The sequence below is a fragment of the Vitis riparia genome, chromosome 5 (assembly GCF_004353265.1).
Source record: "Vitis riparia cultivar Riparia Gloire de Montpellier isolate 1030 chromosome 5, EGFV_Vit.rip_1.0, whole genome shotgun sequence".
In the NCBI taxonomy this organism is placed as follows: domain Eukaryota; kingdom Viridiplantae; phylum Streptophyta; class Magnoliopsida; order Vitales; family Vitaceae; genus Vitis; species Vitis riparia.
In genome coordinates, this window is record NC_048435.1 from 16544216 (window position 1) to 16571454 (window position 27239).

At 39.3% G+C, this 27239-nt stretch overlaps 1 protein-coding gene across 1 annotated transcript; it reads right to left on the reverse strand.

Annotated features, from left to right (window-relative positions):
- Positions 1-149: 149 nt before the first annotated feature.
- LOC117915210 lies at positions 150-26085 on the reverse strand. The gene is made up of 8 exons (XM_034830773.1): positions 25927-26085; positions 25362-25453; positions 10061-10132; positions 6317-6423; positions 6012-6097; positions 2752-2851; positions 1345-1644; positions 150-994 (listed from the first exon to the last, which is right to left on the reverse strand). Exons 1-8 carry the CDS (start codon positions 26083-26085, stop codon positions 150-152), a joined length of 1761 nt encoding a protein of 586 aa, XP_034686664.1.
- Between the last annotated feature and the right edge of the window lie 1154 nt (positions 26086-27239).

Genomic DNA, 27239 nt, shown 5'->3' on the forward strand with positions numbered 1-27239 from the left:
AGTTGATAAAATAATGAGAAACAAATTGCACTCTGCCAGCAAAGTGGGGGAGACCTCAATACTCTTTCCACTATACAACCACCAGATGTGAGTGCTCATCATTCTCTGAAAACTTCAGACAACAAAATGTGGATCTGTCGGCTAAACCTCTAACTTCTGCAAAAGCAAAAAATCCTTACAGCAGACTTAATGGCAAGCAACTCTTCTCTCTCGACCTTCTTCCAAACCCCATTAATCAGCAACTGGCCTTTCACACCTTCACATAAAGTAACATCTTTATCATCTGAATCGTGGCCCTCTATTGTTTGATCCTCAACAGTTTCCCTCATCTTCTTGACACTTGAATCATCCAACATCTCAATATCAAAACATGCTTCTCTTTTGCTGCTACAGTGCTTCAATTCCCATTGCTCCCTTCTTTCTGATGATTCTGGGGGCATTTTTTGGTTATCATTATGGTCAAGAGCAGGAAGGCGGCCAGAAGACCCAAGAGCACGAGGCAACATACCAATCGGACATGGGTTCCATGACTTTGCCACAACCCATCTGGTATGGTTTCCATCATCACCATTTGTTGTTGTCTTCACAATGCTGCCCTTCACTCGATGGCCTTTAACTAACTCCAGCTTCTCAGCTGCTTGGCGGATAGCATCCTCCTGATGGACAAGAAGTTTTTCAAAACTCAAGGGGGGAGCAGTCTCTTCAGTAACATCTGATTTTGATAAACCTAGCAAACAGAAACAGCTGAGTTTCTCAATCATAATGTTATTTTCTGCCATCTGCGCAAGAAGCAGAGCCGAACCCATGATCAGCTTGTTGTCAGGGGCTGATACTAGAAGACATTTACGTAGAAGTTCTAGGAGAGTTGCTTTTGGTATCTGTATTTCAGAGTAAAACCCCTTGAAGTGCTCAACAAGCCATGCAAAGAGTGAAGAAAGGAGTTCAATTTGGCCAATCTCAACATTATCCTCTGACAATATGAGATGATGTCCACCTATCAAAGATTCCAAGTGAAAAAAAATTTAAATAAAAAACAAAGCAAGTCACAACTTGATGATTTTACTCAATCTTTATAGACACATGTGAATTACTACCAGGAAATCTCCAACGAAGACTATAGAGCTCTATGCTATTCCACTCCAAGCTAATTACAGATTACCCAGAGTGATGTACATATATTGCTGAGTTTTTTCTAATCCCCTACTTAAACGAAGAATCCAATTTATTTTCACAAATGAGATCATGAATAATTCAAATCGTGGCGATGTGTCTAAAAAAGATAAAACTGTGCTCATAAGATAATTCAGTAGAAAGCAAGTCAGAGGTGGTTGCGAAGGTAATTACCAATTTCAATTTTCATGGCTTCCCGAGTCTGTATCATATCAAGAACTGCCTTAAGAAGGGTCAGAGGCAATTCCGGTTCCTTATTTGAGAATTTGGTTAACAGAAGCTTCCAGTCATCAAATACAGTTTGCATATTGTCAGTTCTCTGGCCAATTTGAGAATTTTTCAAAAGCTCAGCCAAGTGCAAGGAATCAGATGTCTTCAGCAACAAATCCAGTAGCACAGATACTACTTCTGAGGAGTAGGAAGAATATAACAGAACAAGATTCTTCAAAATCCTGGTAATCTGTTTCTTGGGAACTGAAAATTCATATCACATCCATCAGAAAAAGTAAATGTTGTATGTCTGGACATTTAAAGAAATATTGACAGGCAACCATGGCTTAATATTTCAAAACCTTTTCGGTATCTGATTTAGTTGGTGGGAAGGATGTGAACTGGAAGATGTCAACCAATTTGAATGTCTGCTTTGTTAAGCAAAATTTTGTTGACAATTTATACTACCTTCTATTTTCTATACAATGATGTACTCTTCTATATTACATGTTTCATGCTGACCTTTAGGTTATGTTTAGTTCTAGGAAAGTTTAAGGGAAAATGTGAGGGAAATAAAATAGAGAAGAAAAGCAAAAAGAAATAAAAAGTGAAGAAAATAAATAAATAAATTTAAAATCAATAAATCATTTTTATATGTTTCTTCAAATCAATTTCATTTATTTTCCTTGATTATATAAAGATTAAATAAATTTAAAATACATAAATTTCTAACTAATTTTAATTATATTTTATTTTCTTTCTTATTTTTTATAGTGACACCAAACATAAGAAAACAATTTTCCTTTGCATTTTTTTTTTCTTTCCTTAGTATTTTCCGGGAACCAAACATAACCTTAGTAAACCTATTTATCTCATAAATAACTTAATTTTGAATTGAAAAAGATTATATTTAAGTTCCTGCATGTTTTTTGTTCCTTATCTCATTCCAATACCATTGTAATACTGAGGGCGGGTTCATTGACATGTAATGGAGTCATTAACATTATTATTAATTGATGTTAGCTTAGCTATATGTTCATGCAAAGTACATGGCTTCAGTGTAAAGACAACATTTTCACAAGTATTCAAAACCCTCACCACTTTCTATGTCTAATATACTGAAGAGGACCAGATTAAATTCACTTCAACCAAAATCTGGATCATGCCTTCAGAGTAAAGACAACAAGCTAATGAACATTAAAATTCCTCACCACCTTCTATGTCTAATAGATTGAAGACAAACATATTAAATTCAATTCAACCAAATCCTGGATCATGCCTTCAGTGTAAAGACAACATGCTAATGATTATTGAACAACCCCCACTTTCTATCTCTAATAGATTGAACAGGATTGGATTAAATTGTTTTACCTCCAGAGTTGGAAGAGAGGAGCTTTCCAGTCATAACTGAGAAAAACTTATTACGTCCACAAAGTAGTTCACCATGTTTACCTGGAAAAAGAAGCAGAAATCAGTCAAATCAAAGTTCCTACACTAATAGGAAAGAATGAAAGTCGTAACAAAGTCATGTTAGATCAATTGGAAAAAGAAAAATGTAGTAACAAAATCATGGTTTGTCCCTTTGAGCACTCATAGAACTATCAATCATTTGATGTGAGAAAATCCAAGGTACCTGCACAATGATGAACCCCACACTTTTGTGAATTCAAGATAATAACAAAAATTTCCATGTTTCCCCTATTTTTCCCTACAAATGTAAAATACTAAGGCATCCCACAAAACTGCTGTTTAAAGGGCCAAACTCCCAAATAAGACCGGCCATGCTTAATGGGTTGCAATGGTAAAAATGAGCTTCCCTAATGTGAGGTCATTAATATGGATGACTGGCAAAACTTGAAAGATTGAATAAGAAATAAATGCATCCTGCAGGAGACTAGAGGGAGTACCTTTTTTGAGGAAAGATGAGGGAGACTGATCTAAGAGGGTTTTAGCATACGTAACTGAAACCAACAAATGTGTCACAAAGGAGAAGTGACTTGATTGAAATTAAAGATGCTGAAAGGAAAAATAAGAAACCAAAAGAACTCAGGTCAAGCCAACAGGAAAAGACATGGGAAAAAGACATGGTGGCCTCATCAACTCTAAAGCTTCTTCTGAGGTAGGGAATGGAAGAAGGGTGAAGTTTTGGTGGATAGATGGTGTAGGAAGGAGCCCTTACATGTGTCTTCTCCCATTTTATTTGCCTTAGCTATGAATAAAGAGGCTTGGGTAGCAAATGTCTGGGAGGAGCATGGGGAGGGGGGACACTAGAGCCCTTGTTTTCCTGAACATCTGAACGACCAGGAGTTGGATACTGTGAAGTCTCTTTTCTCAAGCTTGCAGGGGAAGTCTGTGAAGAGGGGAGAGAAGGATAAGGTGATGTGGATGGAATCAAGAAATAGTGCTTTCTTGGTAAAATCTTTGTATGCTATGTTGGAGCTGAGGTGTTCAATTCTATTCCCCAAAGGCATTATTTGAAATTCTTGATTTCTGTCTAAAGTGAGCTTCCTCGCTAGCTAAGCTTGTTGGGGGAAGGTTCTGACTTTAAACCAACTTTAGAGGAAAAGTTAGTCCTTAGCAAACAAATGTTACCTATGTAAAAGCAAGGTGGAATCCATTGATCATATCCATCTTCATTGCCTTAGAGCTATGGAGCTTGGGCCCTTGCTTTTTGCGTTATTTGGAGTTGTTAGGGTTCTTCCTTTGTCGGTTGAGGAGACCTTATTTAGTTGGCATGGTTCCTTTGTGGGAAGAAAGCAAAAGAATGTTTGGAGAGCAGCCCCATTGTATCTTTTCTGGACTTTGAGGAAAGAGAAACCGAAGAGCATTTGAAAATACAAAACAACCAGTTCAGTCTTCGAAGAGTCATTTGTGTTAAATTTGTTGCTTTGGGTTAGAATGTATATTGCAAAACTATGTATGTATTTGAATTTGTAGATTGGGCGGGGTCTAATCAAGGGAGAGCAGTTTTTTGCATTTTCCCTCATTTTGGCTATGCTATTTGTTTTCCTTTGTATACAACCCATGTATCTTGGTGTATAGCCTTCTTAATTAATATATCTTTCCTTTTCCTTATAAAAAAAAATAATAATGGATGAAATGACTCTAGATAGAGAGAATGGAAAACAAGGATGCATATAATCGACATCAATTTTTTTCATAGGCAATGATATAGTTCATTAAAAAAGAAAAGGCATAACAAAATACACCAAAAATATATGAAGAGCACCAAAGAGAGAACCACAAAATAAATAAATAAATAAATAAAATAAAACCAGAGCCAAGGAGCAACCAGGTCGATTATTACACATGATCCACATCAATAGTGTGGACACAAGGTTTTACAGTGGTCATTGTTGATAATTCAGTTCAGACACTTACACAAAGTTACAGCGTTCTTAATTTGTGTAAAAAGCTATTTGTCAATTATATGCAGCAAATTTCCCTTCAAAGAATTCAGGCAAGAGCTCTAAAACACAAAAACCTGTTTCTATTTCTAACTTTAGGTATCATTCTTTTTTGCATCAGATCTACCATAATTATTGAAAAGGTTTAACTACTAGACATTTCTCATAGTTTCCAAATTTGCATGATGCACATTCTGATACCATTTTATTTTTTTAAGAAATGCATATGTTATACATGCGAAGGATCTGTATATCTAAAGTTTACAGTTGCACATTAGCCAAACAGTTTCAAAAATAAAAAACAAAAAAAAATGGTGAAATAAAATCAATAAAATAGGCAAGTGATTAACAAAATGCAGAAGTAGAACATAAAATACAAAAAACAGATCCAAAGATTTTAAATGAAGCAAGAACACATTAATGGAAAAGACGACTAGTTCTTTGTGACCATGTGTGTTTGGTGGCAAGAAAGGGCAAGAGAGGATAACAATTAGAACAACCATTAGTCAAAGAAAGCAAACTTTTACAAGAAATTAAATATTTATTTTGGACCATTATGTTACTACATACAGCTAAAATTCAATGCAGTAGTGAAAATTTCGAAGCCACGTATATGGCTGCATTTGACAACCATGCCACTTGTGCATGTAAAAAGAAACATATAGTAAATCTTCCACTGTAATAGTGTTATGATAAGGTTTAACAGTCTAAATTTTCCACTGACAGTTTAAGAAGCAAGTGAGAAACCAAAATTGACAAAATACAAGAACAAAAACAGACTGACCAGTAGTGTGAGAGAAAAATAAAGGAAAGAAAAAGAAAAAGGAAAAGGAGAAACAAAGTGATTACATCAGGTAAGCATTCTTGATCATATAATGTTAAGTAAATTTTTTAGAAAAATATAATTTTTTTTAAAGCCATTGGTCCATGTAACTTTTATACTTCTCTGAATCAACATGAACTATTTCCAAAAATAGTTTATGATAAAAAAATTGTACTAGTATTATTGACCAAAAACCAACATTCTTGCACTGAATCCACAACAATGATGGTTGTTTCATCACTGGCATCCAGTTTTCACTAAAACCAAACAAAAATGGATGGGAAAGTTGTGTGCATTCATTACAAACAGATATCAACTAACCATGACATCATGTTCTAGTTGATGCAAATACCCAAAATAAGAGTAACTAGTAGGAAGTAGCTAAAAGAAATGCTTCAATTGATGACCGCATAGACAAGAACAAAGTATACCTTAACTGAGGCAAGACGAACCAACCACAGTGAAGGGAGATCACGGTGGGAACCCTCTAAACATGGAACAACATAAAAGAACAAACCAAACTTAGTCCAATCTAAAGTCAAACCAGGAAGAATCAGGAGCCAATTTTGCATCGTAATTCAATAATAGACAAAGTCACTGGCCTTGTGGCCCACTAGAATCTTATCACTCTCCACCTGGGAGTGTTCAGAGGACTCAGCATTTAGAGTCCCATATGCATTAGGCAACATAAAAGTAAGTTGCTTACCATGACGAATATCAATCAGCATACGTGGAATACCAATTGCATCAGCTGCCTCGGCAATTGAAACCTGTGTCGCCTTGCGTGTCTTCTCAACAACACCATTTACAAGCCTTCAAAACAAAAAATAAAGCCTGTAAGCCTAATTTTCTTACCTGTGGCTCATGGATTTGTGCACACAAGCATGTGCAATAAAATAAGTTCTGATCTTCAACATTACATACAACTTTAACCAGCTGATGAGAGTTAGAAACACAGTGCACCCATATGAATGTAGCTATGAAAAGCTTACAAAGATTTCAACTTGCATTCAATTGGCTTCTAATCAACTCAGTTTAAGTGTTAGAAAAACATTAGCATTGTCAAGTATGTGGCTACCAAAAAGCTTACAAAAACATTCAAATGGTGTTCAGTTGGTTTCTAAACAAATTGGGTCAAGATTGCAATCCAAAATTCTTCCACATTTATAGGAATGCATTATTCTTAAAAATGTTGTTTTTAATACAAAATCTATCCAAAAAAAGGAAGAAGAAAGAAGAAGAAATAGTTCCCAAATATTAGGCCACTCCTTGTGAGATTAGTAGCATGATGGAGATTTCTTTTAGAGGTTTTTGGATGGAAGGGTGGGAGGAAAAACACTACTTGGCTGTTAGACTGCCACTTACCAATAACTCTAGATGTTAGGAAGTGGACCAAAACGTTTATAGAGCCAACAATCCCTCTTGTGCAAGCCCCTCATGTATGTGGGACAATCAAATGGGAGAACAAAATGCATTCGAAGTACATTCAACCCAAGACTTGCAAGAACCAAAACTTCAGTAACAACTACATGCACAGCATAAGGTAACAGACACTCAAAGAGGTTTTAGACCAAAATACCTCTTAGAATCAAATCTCTAATGGCTCGTTCTTTATAGAACAAAAAGTAAAAGGAAAAAAGGAAAAATTGGGAAAAAAAAATTGGGGAAGAGAAAAGGAAAGAAAAGAATGGGATGGTTGTCTTGCTTATCAACTAGCATCCCAAATAAATACACACAAATATATACAAACATACATGCATATATAAATATACAAGGGGAAAGAGAAAATCCAAATATACAGCCACTTGATATAACTACTTATACTCTCAACAAAAAACAAGACATCGACAGAAAAGTGAGAAAATTTCCCGAACAAAAGGGCCTCCTTATAGCCCCCATGTGATGGGTATGATTTCTTAGCCTCATTCTACCTATTGGGAACCACGGGATTATCCTCGAAGCATATGAGAAGTAATAAAATTTCCTGAACGAAAGGGCCTCTTTACAAGCCCCTTGCAATGGGTACGATTTCTTAGCCTTGTTTTGCCTATTGGTAAAATGAGCTTTTGTTAAAGGAAGACAAATACTGGACACTATGTTGATAGCCAATGAGATAGTAGATGAGAAAAGACAATCTAGAGAGGAAGGGGTAGTTTTCAAAATTGAAAGAAAGGGGTTCAATTCTACATAGAGGACCTGGATGAGAGGTTTATCCTCTCTCTTTTGCAATTCCAACAAATGGAAATGCTAACGGTTGGGTTAAAGCTCCTAGAGACTTGAGACAAGGAGATCCACTATCTCCTTTCCTCTTTAGTATTGTAGCTGATGTGCTAAGTAGATTGATGTTGAGGGTTAAGAAGAGTAGGTTATTGGAAGGCTTCACTGTAGGAAGGAGTAGGACTATAGTCTCCCATTTGCAATTTGCAGATGACACCATCTTTTTTTTCTAAAGCCTGTCTAGAAGAATTAGAAACTTTTAAGATAATTTTGTTAGTGTTTTGGCACATTTCTAGTTGTAAAGTCAACCTAGAAAAGAGTACTCTATATGGCATCAACATTGATCATGATCAACTCATTAAGATGGCATTAGTGCTTACTTATAAAAAAAAGATGGCATTAGTGCGTGATTGCAAAGTGTTAGATTGGCATATTCCCTATTTCGGACTTCCACTAAAAGGGAACCCAAAGACAGGTGTTTTCTAAGATCCAATGATTGAGAGAATTTTGGGAAGATTAGATGGATGGAAAAAAGTCTATTTGTCTTTAGGTTGAAGGATAACTTTTATCCGTTTGTGCTTATCCCATATTCCTAGCTATTTCTTTTCCACATTCAAGATCCCTTCTTATGTGGGGCAAAAATTTGAGAACTTGCAAAGGGATTTTCTTTGGGTTGGGGTTGGGGAGCACAAGAGAGACCATTAGTCAGGACTTAGCGTGTAAGCCTAAAGGGGAAAGGAGACTAAGGTTTTGGAAGATATATGTAAGGAATCATGCTCTATTAGGGAAATGACTTTGGAGGTTTCCTAAGTAAAATTTTGCTCTTTGGCATTAGGTTATTCTAAGTATATATGAGACATATTCTAATAGGCGGGATGCTAATACTATAGTCAGGTGGTCACATCGTTGCCCTTGGAAGATTATTGTACATGTCTTTCAAGATTTTTCTAGATTCACTCAGTTGGTGATGGGAAATGGGATGAGAATTCATTTATGGAAAGACTTATGGAGAGGGGATCAACCTTTATGTTCTCCATTCCTAGGTCTATTCATAATTGTCACAGCTAAAAACAGTACTATTTAATCAATTTTTAGGTTCACTAATCCTTTCTCTTGGAATTTAAACTTTCATCATAATCTTTCTCATTTTGAGATAGGATATCTTAAAAGACTCATGTCCTCTCTTTTTTTTTGCACTTTTCCCCTTCTGTTCTTGATGCGAGAGCTTAATCCTTATCTTAGTCAGGTTTATTTACAATAAAATTGTTCTTTTTGGTCTTATCCAACCATATTGATCCAATTCCATTTTTCCTATTGATTTTGTTTGGAAATCACAAGCCCCATTTAAGGTCAAGGCTTTTGCTTGGTTAGTGGCACACAAGAAGGTAAACATCAATGACATGCTACAAATGAAAAGACCCTACAAAGCCCTCAGTCCTGATGTTTGTTTGTTTATAGAAAGTGGTGAAACAATAAATCATCTTTTCTTACATTCTCCTTTGACTTTCAAGTTATGGTATAAACTATTCAAATTGGCTCAATTGGATAGGTTCCTCCTAGGACTATATGTGACATGATGACTATCTCATATAAAGGGTTGGCAAGTACCATTAAAGACAAGGTGTTATGGCAATTTGCTTGTCTTGCTTTGATGTGGGTTGTGCAGCAAAAAAGAAATGCTAGGATTGTGTTTAAGACAAGGAGAGAACTTCAGAGAGCATTTGGAATATTATTCCTTTCTTAGCCTCCCTTTTGGGCCTCTTGTACCACAACTTTAAAGGTTCTCCCCTTGATATGATTCAACTTGACTTGATGTTGGTGTGTAAGTCTAAAGGCGTAGGCTAGCAAGGACTGATTGCTTTTTGTATATTCTGATATGGGTTATGGCAACTCATAGTTGTATAGATTTACTTAGTACTATAGAGGTTCCTATATACTTTTTGTGCAGTTTTTTCTTTAGGATTCATCATCCTTCTACTGTACTTATCGTTACGTTAATATATTTTATTGTTGTTTCTCATAAAAAAAAAAAAGATCAGGACATAAAAATAGTCTAGGTTTTGTATTATAATATCGAAATTTGAAAGAAAGAAAACACATACCAAAAAAAAAAAAAAGATTAGTTTGGACTTTCATATAAAACTGCAAGATTTATTACACTACATCTTTATATTAACTTGGAAATGCTACAGATTAATAGATCAATGCATCATAAATTAAAAAAGAACCTTACCTCATGATTGCCATGCAATATAGCATTCCCAGCATTTCTTCTGAGTGCAAAAGATCATCATTTGCATCAACTCTACAACCGGCCAAGATCATGCATGAATAAATAAAGGGGAAGCAACCTTAAACACAATTACATAACACAATATTTAATAAAGCTGAAAATTGAAATCAACAAAATAAAAGAAAACAAGGATAAGAAAATAAAATGCACACTCACCTAAATGTTAGAAGTTAGTAACTCCTCCCTATAGTAATTTTTTTTTTTTTTTTTGTGACAAGTAAAATCAGAATTGTATATATAAAAAGAAAGTGGTGCCCAAAAGGCATCCTAAAACATACAAGAGGCATACAATGGTCACCTTAAGGTAGAACCAAAAGTAAAGAAGGGCTACAATAAACAACACCCGCCCTCACCTGAAACCTAACCAATCAAAGAAATTAATTAAAGGTAATGGCTTATCATCCAGAAACAACTTAGTCCAAGACTAGAAATTACAAATAAAAGAGTTTAACCTTTGGACCAAAAGCTCGTCCTTTTCAAAAGCAAGTTTGTTTCTTTCTTCGCTAATTGACCAAAAGATATATAATGGAGTTGTCTTTCATGCCTTTTTGTACTTCTTGCCCACAAAGAAGTCATCCAACCAAGAAGATTCTCTCAAACTGTCAAGGGAAAGACCCAAGACACACCAAACAGAGCAAAAAGTAGCTACCAAATAACTATAGCCTTTACGAAATGAAGTAGAAAGTGATCAATAGTTTCTTCTTCATTGTGGCAAAGGAAACATCTATTTGCTAAGGACCACCACTTCCACTTAACTTGATGCAATGTTAAGGCTATTCCCACGACGCATCCCAAGAGAAAAAAGCTACCTTAGGAGATACACAAGAGCTCTAAATGATGCTCATCGAAAAGGGAACCAAACTTCCTGGCTCTAAGGCAACATAGAGAGACTTGACAAAATATTTCTCGCTCTTTGACTCTATCCAAAGCGCCCATCTTTGACATATCTAGATACCCTCTTCTCTTGAATTCTCAAAAGGAACCACTTCACAATTTCCACCTCTCAATCATTGAATGCCCTATAGAAACAAGGATTCCAACCACCCCCTTCAAGCGTCAAGTCCCAAACATCTTTTGAAACAGCTAAGGGAAATAAAGAGGAGAAAGAAGCACAAAAAGAATAGTCATAACACCACTTATCTTTCCAAAAATTCACCCTTTAACTATTACCCACTAAGAACGAAATCCTACTACTCAAAAGATTCCATTCCTTCCTTATAGCTTTCAATAACCCCACTCCATACTCCTCTCCCACTTCACAAGAGCACCACCCCCTTCTTCTTCCCCATACTTCCCGCTAATGACTTGCTTCCAAAGAGTCCTTTGTTCATCTGCAAAGCACCAACACCATTTACCAAGTAAGGCCCTATTGAGTGAAGAAAGACATCTAATGCCCAAACCACCATTCCCCTTATCATAACAAACAATCGCTCACCTTACTAAGTGAGACTTTAGCACAAAAGCCCCTTCACCCCAAGGAAAGTCCCTCTGAATCTACTCTAATCTCAATCTAACCAACCTTAATATGCACATCAAAGACATAAAGTAGATAGGCATGCTAAAAAGGGTGCTTCGGATTAAAGTGACTCTCCCTCCTTTTGAGATATATTGTCTATTCAACATGACTAACCTTTTGCAAAACCTCTCCACCTCATACCAAGCTGCCACGAATTTAAATGGGGCACCCAAAGGAAGACCCAAGTAAGAGGAAGGGAGAACTCCCACCTTTCAACCAAGCTCTAAGACCAAATCATTTAAGCTCTCCACTCTCCCCATTGGTAGTAGCCCGCTTTTATCCAAATCAATTCTCAATCCTTAAATGGCTTCAAACCACATTAGCAACCAATTTAAATAAATCATCTAGTATTGTGAAGCACCACAGAAAACAACGGTATCATCAAATATGAGATTTAGACTCCTACACCAACTCGTCCCCTCACCCTACAACCCGACAAAAACCACTACTCACAACCCTCTTTAGAAGGCAACTAAGAGCCTCCATAGCAATCATGAATAATAGCAAAAAAAAGGTCCCCTTGCTTCAAACCCCTAAAACTTTGAAAAATGCCAGACGAGGTGCCATTGACAAGGATAGAGAACCTAGTTATAGAAATGCACTGCTTTATCCAACCAAACCACTTTTTCCCAAAACCCATATTTTGCAACACAGAAAGCAACAAGTTCTAGTTTACATGATCATATGTCTTCTCTATATCAAGCTTGCAAAGCACACCACACTCATTACTTTTCAATAACAAGTTGATAACCTTGTTAGCAATCAACACTGCATCCAAAATTTGTCTACCCACTACAAAAGAATTTTAGGATAGGGACACCACTTTACCTACCTCCTTTAATCTATTCACTAACACTTTAACCAACTGCTTATACAAATCACCCACCAAACTAATAGGCCTAAGATATCTAAGATCTCAAACGCCCCCTTTTACTGGAATTAAAACTAGAAAAGTTGCATTCAAGCACTTTACAAATTTGTCATGCTCATGCAATTCCCTAAAAAAACCCATAACCTCTTCCTTCACAAAATCCCAATTAAACTATCAAAATGCCATAGAGAAGCCAACTAAACCTGACCCTTTATCCCTGCTAAGGTCCAACAGAGCGAAGAAGACCTCTTCAATTGAGAACAACTCCTCCAACCTTATAGCATCCTCACCTCCTAATCCATTAATGCTAGGTCGCCGATCCTTAGGTTCAATCAACATGTCCTAAAATGCCCACACCACCCCATCTTGAATTTCATTCTTTTCTAAAAAACATATTCCATTTATTTTAATCTTGGCTAAGCAGTTCCTCTTTCTATGAGCATTAGCCATCTTGTGGAAAAAAACTAGTGTTTATGTCACCCTCCTTCAACACACTTCCCTTGATTTCTGTCCACGGGAAATTTCCTCTAAGAGGACCCATTTTATGAAGTCCTCCTTTGCCTCTTTTCTAGCATCCATCTCTTCCACCAGTAAGGCACAAAAACTCTCTTTCTCATCCTAAAAGGTCACTTATAGCAAAGCCAAACTCTTTCTAACCTCAACTTTGCCATACATTTCTTCATTCCAACTTTTCAAGTTGGCCTTTAAAGCTTTCAATTTTGCTACCAAAATAAAGTTAAAGGAGCCACAAGAATTAAACCCCTACCACTAGCTTTTCAATAGCTCTTTAAACCCTTCCTCCTTTAACCACAAGTTTTCGAATCTAAAAGGAGTGGGACCTCTCCTCACCCCCCCCCCCCCCCCCCCCCCCATCTAACAAAATGAGGAAATGATCAAACAACGGTCTAGGTAAAACATTCAACACAACCCTGTAGAAGTGACACTCCTAATCCTCAAAAACCAAGAATAAGTCCAATCTTAACTTAGACAAACCATTCATCCCACCACTCCAAGTAAAAGGCCCCCCCTGCAAAGGAAAGTCTCTTAGCTCCAAATCCTCAACGAGTCCTCAAGACACATTCACACAAGTTCACAAATAAAAAAATATATATCTGAGTAATGTTGTCTGCGACAAACAAATCCATGGATTAGGGAAACTTGAGGTTTAAGACAAGGCAATCCTCTTTCTCAACTCCTATTCACCATTGCAACTAATGCTTTAAGTACAATGTTGTTAAGAGTAGAGGAGAGCAATTTATTAAAGGGCTTCATTGAGTATAAAAGTAGGATTAGAGTATCTCATTTATAATCTGCAGATGACATCATCTTTTTCTCTAGAGTTTCAATGACAGATCTACAAAACCTCAAACTAATCTTTTTGTTTTTTAGGCACATTTCAAAACTTTAGATCAATTTAGAAAAGAATACTCTTTCAAGCATCAACACGAGTCAAGATCAGATTTCCAGTTTGGTTCTAATGCTTGAATGTAAAATCTCATAGTAGCCTTTAACTTAACTTAACCCGGTATTCCATTAGAGGAAGAATCCAAAGGCAAGCATGTTTTGAGATCTTACGATAGACAAATTTTCGAGGACACTGGATGGGTGGAAAAAAACATTTTTTTTTTCATTAAGCAGAAGAATAACTCTAATCCAATTAAGCTTGTCACACATTCCTGACTATTTTTTTTAATATAGGTAAACAAGAGAAGCATTAAAAGTGCCAAAAAGGAACACATTCCTCAATATTTCTTATCTCTTTACAAAATTCTAGCATCAATGGCATCAAGGATGAGAAATTGCAAAAGAAATTCTTTGGTCAAGGATTGGGGAAGGTAAAAGAGATCATCTTATCAACTAGACCTATTGTGTAAGCCTAAGGTGTATGAAGGTTTGGGGTTAGGAAAAGTTTCTTTGAGTAAAGTCTGATAAAAGAAATAAAAAAATAAAAAATAAAAAGGTTTCTTTGAGGAATCGTGCTCACTTAGGGGAGTGGCTCTAAAGGTTTCCTAGGAAAAGTTTCACCCTTTGGCATCAAATTATTTTGAGCATTTACAAGACATCAACATTCTAGTTAAATGGTCACATCAATGCCCCTGAAAGGCCATTGCATAGGTTTTTCAAGATTTTTCTACACACTAGTTTTGTGATAGGTAATGGATGATAATTCGTTTTCTAAAGATTTGAGTGGAAGGATCAACCTTTTGGTTATCAATTTCCAAGACTTTCCAAAGTTGTCATAGTGAAACCTTTCTATCTAAGTTATCCTTGGCAATTCTTCCTTTTCTTCTTGGGACCTTAACTTTTGTCGTAGCCACACCAATTTGTGGATTGAGGAACTTGAAAGACTTATTTCCTTTCTCAAATGTGTACATTTGTCATCAGTCATCCTAGATGCGAGAAACTGGTAATCATCCTCCTCCAGTTCATTCTCAATAAAATCCTTCTTCATGGCCTTGTCCAATCTGTAAGATACAGGTGCCTTTTCTCTAGCCAAATTCGCATGGAATCCTAATGTCTCATCTATGATCAAGGTCTTTACTTTGATTAGTGGCACATAAGAAGGTAGATGCCAATGAAATGTTACAATTGAGAAGACCTTAAAAATGCCTTAGCTCTAACTCATACATTATATGCACAAAGAGTGCAGAGAAACAATTGTATCATATTTTTAAAATTATCTCACTACTTTAGGGTTATGACACAATCTATACAGACAAGCTAGGATGGATTGGGTTCCACCCACAACCATACGTGACATGATGGTCACCTCATATAACGGTTCGGGGAGTAACCTTAAAAGCAAGATCCTTTGACAAATCATTTGTCTAACATAATGTGGATTGTGATAGAAACTAGAAGGACCTGACCTTCCCTGATGAATGACTGATGAAATGTACATGAACAAGGGGAGTCAGCTATACAAGGGCTGGGGTTAAACTTTATCAATTGGGTTCTTGGTTATTACTAGTAGTTCTTGTCAATCTGGAGCTATGGATGCGTTTTTCATGATTTTGATTGGTTAGGGTTGTCAAAGTATTGAGAATAGATAAAGAAATTCCTAGAAGAGAAGGGAGAATGGGTTGAAGCTCAGAGAAATTTCGATGAGGGGAGGTCGGAGCTGGTTTGTTGTGGACTCGAAGTCCTTCAACCTTTCGGTAGAGGAAGTTGGGGGGAAGTCGAGAGGCTTTATTGAGAAAAGAGGGAGAGGTCTTTCAGCTTGGATTAGGTTTGGGGATGTGAGTTTACGCCGCTTGTTGGCTAGGGTAAAGTCTTGCTACAAAGATGAAGATTTGGTGGATAGGAGTTCTGAATGGGAAGAAGAGGGGAGGAAGTTCAAGTTGGAGTGCAGGTCAAACAAAGCAGGAAGGTTTCTATTTTGTTCAATGGTGACTGAGGAGGCGAAGAGGTTTTCATTGATTTTCCCTAAAGAGAGGAATCTCTAAAGGGGTTGGTCTTTACTGGCAAAGAAGCTTCGTGCTCTAGGAGTCCTACCATTAGCAGATTTTAGGGGAGTAGTTTTTTGGGCAAATGCGAGGTGTTTTCCAAAGGAGAGGACTATTTGAGGGTCCTTTGCAGACGCGATTAGGAAATGGCTAGGTGGGGTGGGAGAAGCTATTTGGCTGCAGTTGGGGGAGAGTGAGATGAAGTGCAAGGAGGAGCAATTGAGGAGGTGCTTGGTAGGGTGGTTTAGAGAGGTAGCAGACCCTTTCCCAGATTTATCATTGGTGCAAAGTGCAGTGACTAGGTTGTAGTCTTTGAAAGGAGGGGTGAAAATTTATATCTTTGGAGGTTTCCTGCTGTTGCTTGACATTGAATTGAGTTCAGAGGCAGAGAGGGTGGTCTCAAGAGGTTCTAGAAAATGCTTAGACAAAATTTTGCATCTGGTAAGGTGGACCCCCGGGGTGGGGTGCTTGCTTGAAGGGGGGTCCCCCTAAGGAAGTCTGGGTAAGGGTGTTGGGTCTCCCTTTACATCTGTGGAGTAGGGAGGTGCTTCAGAAAATAAGGGACGGTTGTGAGGGGTTTGTCGCCTTGGATGATGACACTGCGATGTTGTCTCATCTTCAATCGGCGAGAATCTCGGTTAGGTCTTGTGGGAAAGTAAAGCCTGGCTCGTTGCAAGTGGTAGTGGGGGCTTCCAGCTATTCCATTCAGTTGTGGTGAGAAGTTCTCCCCAATTTTTTGATGATGGTTCCAAGATACAATAACAATGGTAATTGCGGGCTGGAGAAAGTGGAAAACGTGGAGGGAGGACCACGTGCTAGCAAGAGAGTGGAAAAGAAGGGGTGTGCTTGGCTGGTTGCAAACAGAGACATGTTGCAGCGGTTCAACAGGAACACTCAGCCAGGTAAAGAGACACTTGTCCAACCCACAGAGGCTGCAACAAGGGGGTTGTCCAAGAAAAAATTTGAGACGTACTGGACCACTGGTTGTAGGAGAATGTTTGGTTGACCTTTGTGGACAGGGCAACTATAGCAGAGCAGTGTCAGGATCTCTGTTTATGAGCGGCATGTTTGGGTGGGACCCAAGGTGTTAACTGTTGTGTTTCCAATCAGGCCCAAGGCTTTAATGGGTTGGATGGTACTAAGGCCTGATTAGCCTCAGTTTTTGTAGCAGGAGAGGATTTAAGTTCGGGCCAGGCCCATAATTCTCTTTATATGGCCAAGGGGGTGGGCTTAAGAGAGGGCTGTGACTTTTCAAACGTGGTTGTGGGAGAGAGTGGCCCTCTCAGGCGTTACAAAGGGGACGATTTCTCAGCAGAGAGTTAGACAATAGTGCAGAGAGCGTGCATCGAGGATGTTGTTGAGGGGCTTGAGATGTCGACTGTGTCAGCTTTTGTGTGTTCCCTTGTGGCGTTCACTGACAAAGCCCTCGTGGTAGAGGCGAACAAGTTTCCAAGCTCCGCTTTTGCTCTGGGGTTTTTGGAATCTGGGTGTCGTCCGTTAAAGATGCTACTTCTTTATGGGAGTTTGGTGGAGACTTCAGCTAGCGTTGAGAAGGTTTTTAAGGGTGGGTGGGTGGGGAGGGGGGCTAGGGCTAAGAAGTTAGAGACGCCTAAGGCCCTAGAGCTTGTCCGCATTCCAGAAGAGGAGCTTATGGATAATCTCCCCTCTAAGTTTGTCAATTTTAGCAGCTTTGTGGGGATGCCAGTTGAGGGGTACGAAAAGGAAATAGTTCCCTGCTAAAGAAATTGGAGGCAAGAAAAGGGCGGGGGATAAAGGTCTCAAGAAGAAAGAGATACTCTCCTTCCGCTACTCGTATCAAGAGGGAACTCCGAAAATTAGAGTGCTCAATGAACTACAATAGTTCCCCTCTGACTGGGTAGGTGTCAACATTCTCCACACTACAGGTAGCGACCTTGGGGGTGAAAACTGAGATGATGAGAGAGAGAGAGGGGGTGAGAGCAAAGGGGAGGGCGACGACGATGAGGTGAAATCAAATCGGAAAAGACATAAGTTCAGGGTGGAATCGAAAACCTTTGAAGTAGAGGTGGAGAAGAGAAGGGGTAAAACCCTACTCTTCATTGTGGAAAGCAAAAAAGGGGTTTCCTTATGGGTTAGATTGGGGCCGGCAAGTGTCGGGACGTTTCTGGAAGGGCTGGACCAGTATATCAAGGATGGGAAAAACGACAGATGGGAGAAGGGATGGAAGGAAAAGGGGAGAAGGTATTCCATGGTGCGTGAAGTGAACAAGGTGGGAAGCTTCATTAGGCTAGGAGTCGTAGACGCGGAGGAGAAAAGGTTCAGTATCTGCATCCCGAGAGGAATAGGGGGAAGAGAGGGATGGACAGTCATGGCGAAAGTGGTGCGGAACTTGTATTCAAGGATCAACAGAAGGGAGGCAAACAGGGACGAGCCAATCCCTGAAAGAATGTCACCTGAAAAGGGGGAGAGATGGGGATGAAAGAATAGCAGTGGGATTAGGATGGAGATTAAGGGAGTGGACATATGCAGAAATGTAGATCGGTTGGGACATTGTTTGATTGGAAAATGGAATCATAAAGTAGCAGGAGGAGGGGATTTGGAGAGGATGGGGTGGCTAATGGCGAGCGTTTGGGGGTTAAAAGGGAAGTTAGGGTTGGCCTGGATGGATGAGGGTTAGGCCCTTTTGGAGTTTGAGAAGGCGGCAAAAGTTAGGAAAACTTTCGACGGTAGAGTCAGGCTGGTGGGGGGGGGTTCACGTTGATTTGAAGCAGTGGAGCCCGTGCTATGGGTGTTTGGAAGAAGGGGACTTAGAAGAGGAAGTATGGGTGAGGATAAAAGGTTTGCCGTTGTCGCTATGGGCACCTAGTATTTTGCGAAGAGTGGGAGATGAGTGCGGGGGCTTTGTAGCCATGGACGATTCGACGGAGAAAATGGAAGATCTCCGATGGGCGAGGATTCTGGTGAAGATGAAGAGAGGCGAGTTGCCAAGCTCGATAGAGATTGGAGTTGAAGAGACCACATATCACCTCCCGATGTGGTGGGAAGTAACGTCGTTGATCAGAAAGAAGACGAAGGAGTGTCGGAAAGCAAAAGGATGCGAGGAAGGGGACGACGGAGACGCACGTGCTGGCCGGCGAGTGGAGGAGTGGGGCAGCGCTGGCCTCGAGGCACTGCTACGGTCAGACGAAGTAATGGAAGGGCAATCGGATGGGATGGGCAGGGTCTTGTCGGTGGGCCGGATCCAATTCGAGTCGATGCTTCGGGTGTCAGAGGATGGGGCGGATGATGAGTCGATCCTGAATGGGCCTTAGGAGAGACGGGGGGCCTAGCCCGCTATCAATATCTGGTTCAAGTGTGTCAAAAGCAGGTAATAGTGGTGGGCTTGGACCGACGGGCAGATCGCAAGGCCCAAAAGGCAAGGAGAAAGTTTTAGAGGAAACCCTTGGGCCGCGATCTAGGTCTTCTTTGGAACAAAGAGAGTGCAGTGGGCCGTCTTTGAGTGGGCTACAAAAGAATGGGGCACAACGAGGTGGGCCTCCAGGTAAGAAGAGAACAGGCCCGAAGGTGAGCAAACCAAATTTAGGCCCGGTGGAGGCCTTGGCTCAATCTGGGCTGTTTGTTGAAGCCAACACCGAGCTAGAATTTCTAAGAGTAATGGTGATGGAAACTGAGATCGCTCAGAAGGCAAATCCCCTCGAGGAATTGGTAGATAGTGCCCTCCAGAATGAAGCTTTGAGGTATGAGGCCTTATCTTCTTTAGGGGATTTGTGGGTCTCCGGGAATTCTTCTTCTTCTTCTTTGCTTTCTCTTGGTCGGACTCCAGAGAGGGAGTTCTTTGATCATTCTGGGGAAGTTAGGGAGACCTGCCAAAATGGCAGTGAATCTCAAGGGCAAGGTGTAGCTGGCACTAGGGTGAATGGTAGTGCTTGTTGGGATTTGGTTGAATTCAAAGGCCCCTTGGTAACGGCAAGGGAACAGGAGGGGGGGTCTTCTCAGTATGAGATTCAAGAAGAAAGGGGGGAAGATGATTTAGATTGGCAAGAAAGTAGCCTAGTAAGATTCAGCCAATTCCTGGGTTTTTCGACTGATGGTCTGGAAAATGAGATTTTAAATTTTCTGACTAAAATCAGTAAAAGAAAGGAAAAGATTCATAGTAAAGGATTATTGGAAAAATCGAGGTTTGAAAGAGAGCTGAAGAGGTTGGAATGCTCAGTGAATTATGAGGGGGATGGCAAAAAGAAGGGTCCTATTCAGGGTAAAGGGGTGCAGATGGTGATTGGTTAATGAATCTCAAATTGTTAAGTTGGAATGTGAGGGGGGTGAACGAAAGTACAAAAAGGAAGGTTGTTAAATCGGTTCTTAGGAAGCAGAAGGTAGATCTTTTTTGCATCCAGGAGACAAAAATCCAGAATATGACTGATAGGGTGGTGAGAAGTTTAGGGACGGGTAGATTTTTAGATTGGAAGGTCCTGAATGCGTGTGGTTCGGCTGGGGGTATCCTGATTTGTTGGGATAAAAGAGCTCTGGAGTTGCTGGAGTGGGAGGTGGGTCAGTTCTCCTTATCCTGCAGATTCAGGACAATGGAGAATGGGGTGATTTGGGCTTTTACGGGGGTTTATGGCCCGTTCACTAGACTTGAAAGGGAGTGGCTGTGGGAAGAAGTAGGGGCAATCAGAGGAATCTGGGAGGGGCCTTGGTGTCTAGGTGGTGATTTCAACATTACCCTGGCTCATGGAGAGAGAAGCAGGCAAGGGAGAATAACTTCAGCTATGAGGAGGTTTGCGGAAGTTGTAGATGACCTAGGCCTTGTGGACCTTCACCTGCAAGAGGGTGCCTTCACGTGGACTGGGGGCCTGAATAGTATGTCAAGGGCTCGTCTAGATAGATTTCTGGTCTCTCCTTGCTGGCTTGATCAGTTTAGTAGGGTGAGCCAGCGGAGGCTTCCCAGGCCGATTTTGGACCACTTTCCAGTTTTACTTGAGGGGGGTAGTTGGAGGAGAAGGCCTGCCCCCTTCAGATTCAAAAATATGTGGTTCAAAGTCGAGGGGTTTAAGGATTTAATCTGGAGTTGGTGGCGGGGAATAGAGATCAGTGGCAGTGCCAGTTTTAGATTGTCTGCAAAACTGAAGGATCTGAAACAGAAGCTTAAAGTTTGAAATAGGGAGGAGTTTGGTAATCTGGAAAGTAATAAGAGGGCTGCGATTCAGCAAGTGGAGTATTGGGACAGAGTGGAGGATGAAAGAAGCTTGTCAATGGAAGAATTAGTTTGTAAGAAGGAAGCCAATGAGGATTATGCCAGGTGGGTAGATCTGGAAGAAACTCACTGGAGGCAGGTGTCTAGGGAGCTTTGGTTGAAGGCAGGTGATAGGAATACGAGATATTTTCACCGAATGGCGTCTGCCCACAGGAGGGTTAATCACATGGACATAATTAAAATTAATGGGATTAGACTGACAGAGGAGCGGGAAATCAGAGAGGGGGTAGCAAATGCTTTTAAGCAGCAATTTTCCGAAAATTCGGGGTGGAAGGCGGACATTGGAAGCCTCCCTTTTAATCAAATTTGTGTGCAAGAGGCAGAGATACTGGAGGCTTCCTTTACTGAAGGTGAAGTCCAGTCAGCCCTGATGGAAATGAATGGGGATAAAGCCCCAGGTCCTGACGGGTTCTCTGTTTTCTTTTGGCAATGCTGTTGGGATTTCGTCAAGGAGGAAATTCTGGAGATGTTTAAGGAGTTCCATGACCAGAATACGTTCCTCAAGAGTATTAACAACACTTTTCTGGTGCTGATTCCTAAGAAAGGAGTGGCAGAGGATTTAAGAGACTTCAGGCCCATCAGCCTTTTGGGGGGCCTTTATAAGCTGTTGGCAAAGGTATTAGCCAACAGGCTTAAGAAAGTTATAGATAAAGTCGTATCCCATGATCAGAACGCGTTTGTTATGGGTAGGCAGATTCTTGACCCTTCTCTAATAGCAAATGAAGTGATCGACAACTGGAAAAAGAAGGGGGACAAGGGGGTTATCTGCAAGTTAGATATAGAGAAGGCCTATGATAGCATTAATTGGCAATTCCTCTTGAAAGTCATGGAAAAAATGGAATTTGGCGCCAAGTGGCTGAGGTGGATGTGGTGGTGTATTTCCACAGCCAAATTTTCAGTTATGGTGAATGGATCACCAACTGGTTTCTTTTCAAGTTCTAAAGGGCTGAGGCAAGGGGACCCCCTATCCCCTTACCTTTTTGTCATGGGGATGGAAGTATTGAGCGTCCTTATTAGAAGGGCCATGGAGGGGGGTTTCATCTCAGGGTGCAAAATTCAGCGTGATAGAGGGCGGGCTGTCCACATTGCTCATATGCTTTTCGCTGATGACACTATTTTCTTTTGTGAGGCAAAGAAGGAATACTTAACGAATTTAAATTGGATCTTGTTCTGATTTGAAGCCGCGTCCGGATTAAGAATTAATTTGGCTAAAAGCGAGATTATACCCGTAGGGGAGGTGCAAAGGTTAGAGGAGCTGGCTATGGAGTTAGGGTGTAAGGTGGGGCAGCTTCCGACCGTGTATTTAGGGCTGCCTCTAGGGGTGCCTAATAAGGCTGCATATGGGTGGGATGGGGTTGAAGAGAAAATGAGAAGGAGACTTGCTCTTTGGAAAAGCCAATATATCTCAAAAGGTGGGAGAATCACTCTAATTAAAAACTCAATGGTTAGCATGCCAGTGTATCAGATGTCGCTTTTCTGCATGCCCATTTCTGTGGCAAAAAGGTTAGAAAGACTGCAAAGTTCTTATGGAGGGGGGATTCACGGAGAGGAAAGCTCATCTGGTTAAGTGGGATGTGGTGTGTGGGGATAAGGAGAATGAAGGGTTGGGAATTAGAAAGTTTACTATCATGAACAAAGCGCTTCTTGGCAAGTGGACTTGGAGATTCGCTTCGGTTAAGAAGGCCCTTTGGAAGCAAGTGCTGGTGGCTAAGTATGGTCAGGAGGAGTATGGTTGGAGGACCAAAAAGGTTGTGGGTGCGTGTGGTGTGGGGGTGTGGAAGGAGATTTTAAAGGAAGCTAGCTGGTGCTGGGATAAAATGGGGTTCAAAGTGGGGAAGGGTAATAAAATCAGCTTCTGGACTGATGTGTGGTGCGGGGATGCAGCGTTGTCCCAAAGGTTCCTGCAGCTCTACAGCTTGGCAGCCAACAGAATTGCGAAGGTTGAAGACCTGTGGGACCAGAATGTTGGGAAAGGAGGCTGGAATTTGTGTTTTATAAGGGATTTTAATGATTGGGAGGTGGAGTTGGTGGGTGAGTTGCTCCAAGCGTTGAGAGGAATCAGGATAACTTGGGAGGATGACACGGTTTTTTGGAAGGGAGAGGAGAAGTGGGCAGTTTAGAGTGAAGGATGCGTACAACTGGTTGGATAGGTCTATGGATGTCAACTTTCCAAAAAATAAGATTTGGATGGGAAGGGTCCCAACTAAAATCATGTTTTTTGCGTGGGAAGCGACTTGGGGAAAGATCTTGACTCTTGATAGGCTCCAAAAGAGAGGATGGCAGCTCCCGAATAGATGTTTTTTTTGTGCTTGCGAAGCGGAAAGTGTAGATCACTTACTTATACATTGTACAGTGGCTAGAGTTCTTTGGGACTTTGTTGGGGTCAAGTGGGTGTTCTCTAATACTGTAAAGGAGGTTTTATTTAGTTGGGGGGGAGGGGGGGGGGGGGGGTTCTTATGTGGGGAAAAAAAGGAAAAAATTCTGGAATGCCATTTCGTTATTCATTTTTTGGATGGTGTGGAAGGAAATGAATAGATTAGCCTTTAGGAGGGGGGGGGGGGGGGGGGGGGGGGGGGGACTTAGCAATTCAGAGGTTTAAATATTCTTTTGTATGTAATATTTGGGGTTGGGCTAAATTGTACATGGAAGAGGAGCCGCTTTCCCTTTTAGATTTCCTGGAGTGGATGGCCTCCAGTTGAGGGGTGGTTTGTTTTTTGGTTTTTTTGCTTGTTTTGGGCCTTTGTTGCCTGGTATATGCCCTGTATACGTTGGGGCTTTTTAGCCTCTTTAACGAATTGTGCTTGCTTATCAAAAAAAAAAAAAAATAGTTCTCCTCTGAATATTATAGGAAAAGAAAGGAGTAATGGGGTTTCAGAACCTGTTATGTGAAGTCACAGTCTTCTTTTGATTGCTGGTGGGTGTTTGGAGAGTTCTTGTTTGAGTTTCCGGGGTTGTATTCCTGGTGGAGGTTTTTGTGTTCTTGGGTTTTGCTTGCCCTATGACCCTTGTTATATATTTCGTGTGTACTCTATAGCGCCATTTTGCAAGCACATTTAATATATTCCTCTTATTTACCCATCAAAAAAAAAAAAAAACATAATGTGGATTGTGTGGTGGGAGAAAAATGTTAGGGCCTTTGAGGAGAAGTGGAGTACAACAGAGATACTGAGGGATCTAATTAACTTCTATTCCTCTTTCTAAGCCTCTTGTACATCTACTTCTAAAAGCATTCCTCTCATTGTTTTTCAACTTGATTCATCCTCAAAATGCAAAACAAAAGGGTTTGAATAGCAACAAGAGGAGCTTTGATTGAGTTTAAGGAGATACTATTGCATTTTCTTTTAGACTAAACCGTTTAGATAAGTCTCATCGTTTAGTGGAAAGGTTTAGCCATATATTTTATCAATTTTTTTGTAATTATAGGGAGGAGTCCTCATCTTTCTATGTTATTTTTACTCATGTTTAATACATGCTTGTTTCTTATCACAAAATAAAAAACAAAAATATTCTATATGTCCATAAGGTGATAAAATGAGGGATTCAATGGTGCCAAGAAAATGGAAGATATTTTTATCCAATACATGGTTTCTAGACAAAACATTTCTTGAGCTAAGACAAAAGATCTTCTGCAGACTGACCAGAATCTTTGAATTATTCAATCCTCAAAATAAGGTGAGTAATAGAATCTGAAGGGTTCAAATACTAGGATTATTTCACAGAAAAAGCAACTAGGTGGTTGATTTGATATTTTAGATGTGAAAGAAATAACATAGGCACAAATGGGTCTAACAACAAGAGCAAAGCCCAAAAAGAATTTGGAAAAGTGAGCTATGCCCCATGGATGAAATCTTTTATTTGATAGATAATGAAGGATAGGCTTCCTTGCCATGGACAGAGGCTTGGCTATGGGTCTTGAGTGCTCTAGCCGCAAATGGGGATCCAAATCTATTATTTTATTCAATATCATTGAACTAGGAGAGAGCTTGTAATCTTTTCAAAGTTATGACACTGTCACACATGGCATAAAACCTAATTAATAAGCAGTTAATATTAGAAAGTACAGGAATGTGGTAAGGGAACTAGAATATGCCAGATTACAAGCACTGTTAGTCTTATAGGTTTTTCTAATTAATCAAGAGCACCAGCCTATATGGACATATACCACACACGTATACCTGAAAAAGGGGTCTTGTTGCTGAATTTCAATGATTGAAGCAGTAACTTCAACCACAACTGGAAAACATCCTCTTGTTCGCCATGCACATACCTGAAACCAAAAACATAGATTTCAATATTAAAAAATAAATTGTCCTATTTGATCGCTGGGAAAATGTAGGAAAAGAAATGAAATACTAGTTTCAAGTTCTAGTTTTTAAGTGTGGTGTCCCTTGTTTTGGTTTTTTTTTTTTTTTTTTTATATAGGAAACGACAAAGGGATATATTGATAGAAAAAAGAAGTACAAGTGAAGGATGAGAAATCCTCCCACCAAAGAAAACTAAATTACAAGAATACGAAAACAAGAAAATACACAGTAAAAACAAAGAAACTCTCTATATTAGACCAACCCTTTGGAATTGCACACCCTTGTTTTGGTTTATAAAAGTCCAAAATTTAAGTAGTTGCATTAGGATAATTTATGAGGAGATTTCTTTCAAAAATTCTGAGTTTCAAAACCTACTTTTATTTTCCTTTATTGTCTCAACAAGCAAAGAAAGAGAAACTTGAAGTGATTTTCATACTCTTCCAAGAGCAAAGCCAACAGAGTCCTGAGAAGAAGCGAAGAGAGACTGTCTCACAGAGTTCCATTCTTCCCAGTTTAACCATGGAACTAGTTTTTGGCCATGTGATCCTTCGTTATCATGTCTGGATGCTTGGTAGAACCGTAGTAGAGACTCCATTCCAACCACAGTTTCAGATTCAGAAAACTCTTATTGGAAAGAGACCTTAAATCACACCTTGAATTGATATCCAAACTTCAATTTTTCACAAGAGTATTTTGATTCGCAAAATCGGTCAAGTTCATTCCCTACACTTCCCTGAAGTTTTACACTGAAGTTAGTTCCATGAAAAAATAAATAAATAAAAAACATGTTGAAAAGGTGAATCTCAATAGTAGAATACACCTAGAGGGGGGGTGAATAGATGTTTTGACTAATTAAAAAAAAAATTCTCAACTCAAATTTGCAAACCTTGAAACTTTTTGAATATTTTTATTCTCTTCACACATTCTCGAAAACACATATTATAAATCAATTTTTTTTTTTTTTTGATAAGTAAATGAATTTCATTAAAAAAAATGAGAGAGACGCTAAAATAGCAACTCTAAATATACAAAACCTATACACCCGCCATCAAAGGCCAAAAGACAAAAAACCGATTGCCACAAGCCTACTCAGAACCCAACCACATATTATAAATCACATGCATGTATGAATGCAACAACACTCCCCAACAATATTAAAATGCAATTCACATGCACATGATCCAACACTCCAAACTCAAATCAACTTAAACTAAATTTAGATAAATGCAAGATCAATATACCTCAAAAGAGCTCGTGGAAAGTGAAATTTTTTCCAACATACTTTAGATAATTGATGATTGATTTTTTTGGAATAGTAAAAAAAATTACTAATTGATTTTATTTTGCTTTTTAAAATTCTTTAGCTTGAATATTTTTCAAGTCGTAAAAAAAAAAAAGGATAATTGATTTAATATTTAAATTATTTAGAATATGAATTTGTAGAATTTCAACTTTGTTATATAATTTAAATTTTATTCTTTTGTGTTCTAAAAAAATTATGTAATTGATTTAATATTTAAACAAAAAGTTACATAAATGGATTATCTTTTTTATTTTGTATATATTTTAAATTATATTTAAATATTTATTAATTATAAAAACAAGGCTCTTGCCTCAACGCTTCGAGGCTTATGCCTTGTTTCACAAACACAAAAATGTCTCACCTTAAAGCTTTCACCTTTAAAAGATATTACTACAATTATTCACAAAATCTTTCCATAAACTCAAATTTCCTCTTATTTCCACTTA

Coding starts and splice junctions, on each gene's coding strand:
- LOC117915210 (XM_034830773.1), bottom strand. CDS start 26,085: ATGGAGTCTCTACTACGGTTCTACCAAGCATCCAGACATGATAACGAA. Junction 6,098..6,316: donor GCTGATTGATATTCGTCATG/GTAAGCAACTTA, acceptor TTCCATGTTTAG/AGGGTTCCCACCGTGATCTC. Junction 995..1,344: donor AGCCATGAAAATTGAAATTG/GTAATTACCTTC, acceptor AATCTTTGATAG/GTGGACATCATCTCATATTG.